Here is a 3,481-nt window from a genome sequence, read left to right on the forward strand (position 1 = left end):
TAAAGTTGGCATTTGCAGAACAGCAGCTTTCTTACCTGTCTCGTTGAGATCCCAGGATCCCACGCTGGAGGGGTTGTTTTTGTACATTGCAATGTTGTTAATTGATGCTGAAACACTAACAATAGACCATTGTCTGCATCCAGGCACTTTTTATGAACACAGGACTTTTTCCTGGCTTCCTGCAAATAAATTAAGGCTTAAGCTTGAATTCACTGTCAACCTGGCATTCCAGATTATATTAAGTTTCTTTTAATTCATACCTGTTTTCTTCTCTTGTCATTTCCAGAGTCTACCTGCAAGGGCAATGAGTATTTTGCAGATGCCTGCAGAGCAAGTAAATGCCCTGCAAGGTGAGGTCCAGGAAACACAAGAGGAGGAATGCATCAAGGACAAGCTGAGAGAAACAGAGGGTCTCCACATCAAGCAAACTCTCCAGAATCAGATTGGACAGTGTTTCATCGAGTCCTGGTGAGCAGAGATACACACTTGCCCATAATAAGTCCCTTTACCCCAAGGAACCTGATTTTGTAGTTCTTGTAAACTGTAAAATCCATCTTACAGTGGAGATCCCAGTCTCAGCTGCAGAACTCGTTCTGCACCAGGTGCTGAGCTAAGTTCCTGAGCAGGACTCCTGATCAGGAAAAGCGGAATAGTGCATCACTCCTTGCATAGACCAGCAGGGATCAGAGGTGCACCTTGAAATACTGACTGCAGAATCAGGTCCACAGACATTAAAGTGGGGTCACATTCAGACTGCATGCTAGCTTGGGCTCCAGTTTTGTACTGGTAAGAAGCATACTTAAAGTTTAGGAACTCTGACTTTTTTCTCCATCTGAATACATCACGTTTAAGAGAGAGAGAACGCAGTCTTCCGTGAGATAGAAGCGTAATTATTTGCTATAGCAAATCACATCACGTCACTGGCACTGCAATCCAGGTGCCTGCTGCTGGTATTATTCAGCTGCCAATATGAATCTGAAGTACTTTTGTACTTGAGGCTTGACCTTCAAGACACTCCCCCAAATGTAACTTTACTTAAGTAGTGCTGCTGATCTCAGTGAAACTTCATGTCTCAGTAGAGTTAAGCACATACTTACACGTTTTTAAACTGAGTGCTGACTCCTATAGTCTCAGAAAGTTTACTTTGGCTGAAGAAGTTTTGAGACTAGCAATTTTAATATGGCAATACTGTAAAGTCTTGTACTAAGGACTATAGGCTGGTTTTATGATATAGGTAATTTTTTCCAGGATTTACCCCATCCAGTGAGTTTGTATGTAAAAGTAAATTGGGAAGCAGCACCCAAAAGTTCCAGGATTTAGCAGCAAGGTTTCAGCGGCTCTACATAGAACTCATCTGCAAAAACACTTCCAGTTTGTTTTTGTCTTGAGCTGCTTAATGTTACAGGGCTTATATGTGTCTTGTGGACTAGTGTCATGTCCATTAATCATTCAGCATTTTTTCCCCTGTACTGGACCTGTCTTCAGCATGCAGTTTCCATTTGGAAACACAAATGCATTCTGATTAAATCCTACTCTATTTATTCCTTGACTACTTTAATCAGGTTTTAGTAGCTATACAATGTAATATTTGTTAGGAAAAAAGAAGAAAATTTTTAAAAAGGAAGCAAAACTAGCACTCTCACAGGTCTGCCACAATCCGTTTCTCTTATTTCTTGTACTTTTGCCTCACTCAAGACACTACTACATTTCTACCTCATCTAGCTCTCCTTTGGAAAGAACTGCTGGTTTTACGAATTTCAGTTATTACAAAGCACTTCCCCATTCTCTAAATCACCCATGTTCCTAGGGCCCATTCTGCACGCTTCTCGAGCTGCCATTTCCTGCTGCTCCCCACAACTCCCAGTATGTTCAGAGGTACAGAAAGATCTTATTTCCTTTGCTCAATATTACTCATCTAATAGTAATTCTTTAACACAGGTCAATCGTGTCCAATTAACTTGACTCTAGAGTTTGAGGAGAACTAACTGAAATACTGTGTGAACCAATAACAATGTTTCTGTAGGAGATTAGCAGAGAACAGTTAGTCTCCCAGAGAATAAGGCTGAGCCATAAACCTCTTTAAAGACAGTTATGAGATGTTATTAAAAGTAAAATCCATTCCATAGAGACACTTAACAGCAGAGCCTAGCAAGAGCCTAACCAATCCAAAGGATCATTTGGAGGAAACTGAAGCCATCATTCGAACAAGAGAGGTAAAGAGGAATGGCTGAATGAGCAGTTCAGCAGAATCCTTACTACCCAATGTATAAGCTACCTCAGTCTCATGCATCTATGAAATACTCTGAAGATGTGAAGTGGAATGTAAATGCTGAGCTTTCTTATTCAGGAGGTCTTGCAAGTGAAATGGGACCTCATTGCTACATTTATATTCATATTCCAGGAGCCTAACTCTTCAAGGCTATAGGCAGGCATAGTCAGCATCCCAGCATATAAATATGTGATTAAACAAGTTATAAGGAGTTCTTTAGCTAACCTTTAAGCTATCTGGTCTAGTGAGGTTCCATAGTCTTGAATCTCTAGACTAGGAAATTAATAAAGATTAAAACAGCTATTTGAATATTAGCACCACACTAACAAATCTTGGATAGCTATATAGATATGCTTTTCCTGAGCAAGCAATTCTGTTAAATGGGACTAAGATATTCCCACACACAGAGTTAATCAAGGACACTACTGCTTATAGCCAGCCTTTAGTCAGACACATTGTTCTGCTGCAGCTGAGACAGGCTGAGAAAACAGCTCCCCTCCAAACTTGGAGTATAATCAGAGCAAGCTGCTTCTCAACCCACCCATCTGAAACAATCTGATATTTTAAAGAATTAACCAAAAAGTGGTTTTAAGCTAAATCAGACCATTTTGATAGAGCACAGAGATGCTGCATGTACAGTTTTGTGGTGTGCCCAAGAGTGCAGTCACCTCTGCTGGCAGAGGGACAGTGACAGACTTGGTGCAGGCAGAGCAGCGTCTTTGATCATACTCCCAGTTACTCTCTTCTTTTAAATTAACTGTCCATCGTGATCTCTAAAAACCAGTAACACATGTTTCAGCCTAGACTAGACAGATCTCATTGATAAAAAAAAATAAGCGGGTAACATAGTAGTGTGGTAGATAAAAGCCTGCCCCCAGCGAAGCCAGTGGGAGAGCTGCCATCAGCTTCAGGAAAAGCTGGACATCACCCAATATTTTAGTTCATTTGAATCTGGCTGAGTGATGCAGTGATTTACAGGACTGAGAGGAGTCACAGTGAGCCGCCTGCCATCCTGCTCTTCACAGGAGGCCTCTAAGTGACCAAAATAATTTTTCCTGCAGATATATTCACTTGCATGCAAAACAGGTTAAAAAAAAGCAAATTTCTGCACATGGGGAGCATATGTGTCACACAGAGCCAAGCTTTCTGTGCAGTGCATGCCAGAGACCACAGAACTAGCAGGAGCTGTGTCCTGCTCCTGCCTGGCCTGCT

The 3,481-nt window shown here is 41.3% G+C and overlaps 1 protein-coding gene across 1 annotated transcript in view; it reads left to right on the forward strand.

The window, feature by feature from the left end:
- Positions 1-286: 286 nt before the first annotated feature.
- LOC104541489 (IQ and AAA domain-containing protein 1-like) overlaps positions 287-3,481 on the forward strand; it is a gene marked incomplete at its 5' end in the record, with an annotated part of 81,266 nt that continues 78,071 nt past the window's right edge. The window contains 1 exon segment of the mRNA XM_010185562.1: positions 287-462. Coding sequence (XP_010183864.1) covers positions 287-462 — 176 coding nt within the window.

Source organism: Mesitornis unicolor, unplaced genomic scaffold, assembly GCF_000695765.1.
Source record: "Mesitornis unicolor isolate BGI_N332 unplaced genomic scaffold, ASM69576v1 scaffold19065, whole genome shotgun sequence".
NCBI classification, from domain to species: Eukaryota; Metazoa; Chordata; class Aves; order Mesitornithiformes; family Mesitornithidae; genus Mesitornis; species Mesitornis unicolor.